Raw genomic sequence first — 1,179 nt, forward strand, 5'->3', positions numbered from 1 at the left:
CCTGTATAAACTGTGTTGCATGCAACAAGTTGTTTGCAACAAATGTTGCATAGTGTATGTTGTGCTTTAAGAACTGTTCTTAGTGTAATGTGAATGATCATATACAGACTACATGTACATCATATGCTCATACTCTACAGAGTTTAGAGTCCAAGTATCAGTGTATCAAGAACATTAACCAGGAGCTAGAGGAATCACTGTTCTCCTTTAAGAACAGACCAGTCCATCGCTCTAGGCATCACAAACGAAGTGAGAGTTCACACCTCTCTCATTCAGTCACACCCACTAACACTGGAAATGTAACACCTACTATGTAACAATAGGCTAGACCCATTAATTAGTTTTTATTATTATTATTATTATTATTATTATTATTATTATTATTATTATTATTATTAGTGTATTCATTCATTCTCTGCAGTGCAGCTTATATCACTCACTTACTGTCACCATTGACCCACTACTGAACACATTATTATTATCATTATTATAATAATAAAAAGTTAAAATGTGTACTGGTAGTTGTGAGGCTAAAACCCAACATATGCTACAGGCCAGTCTTTAATTATGTTGCTTGACTGGGCAAATGTTACTGTTGAATTGAACTATGCACAGTTGAATTGTTAAATTCTGCATAAGATTAGTTTAATTATTTATTATTGTATTCCTTTTAGTTAAAACTGTATTTATTGTCATTATGTGAAATCATGAATACATCAATCTAACTCCCTAAAGGGTGGGGGCCCTATAGTTTGACCTTTTGCTATTCTCCTCTCACTCATTCTCTTTGGCCTTTTATTCAAAGAATAATTTCATAATGGCAGAATCGAAACTTGAACGAAAATGTAGGAAGGCATTTGAAAAAGGAGATCATAAAAAAGCTGTTCGGTTACTACGTTTGCAAGATCCTGAAGCACTTCACCAGAAGGAGCGTTACCTGCTCTATCATTCTATAAGTAATGGCTGGTTAGACACTACAAGAGATCTCATTAAGAAATACTCTTATCCATATAAACATAACTACTATGATGGTCAATCATGTCTTTATATAGCTGCTAAAGGTAATCATGTTGATATAGTTGAATATCTTATTAAAGAGTGTGGCTGTCATCCAATGATGCGTAGTTATAGCTATGGCAGTGGTGACCATGTTCTTCATTATGTAGCTAGAGAAGGATT

General features: G+C 33.9%; 1 protein-coding gene across 1 annotated transcript in view; it reads left to right on the top strand.

The window, feature by feature from the left end:
- LOC109588475 (protein CIP2A homolog) overlaps positions 1 to 456 on the top strand; it is a 6,403-nt gene extending 5,947 nt beyond the window's left edge. Inside the window, exon 9 of the mRNA XM_020004640.1 lies at positions 141 to 456. Within this exon, the coding sequence (XP_019860199.1) occupies positions 141 to 317 (177 nt within the window). The 3' untranslated portion in view covers positions 318 to 456. The remainder of the gene's footprint in view (positions 1 to 140) is intronic.
- Positions 457 to 1,179: the final 723 nt, after the last annotated feature.

Source organism: Amphimedon queenslandica, unplaced genomic scaffold (assembly GCF_000090795.2).
Source record: "Amphimedon queenslandica unplaced genomic scaffold, v1.1 AMPQUscaffold_12068, whole genome shotgun sequence".
In the NCBI taxonomy this organism is placed as follows: Eukaryota; Metazoa; Porifera; class Demospongiae; order Haplosclerida; family Niphatidae; genus Amphimedon; species Amphimedon queenslandica.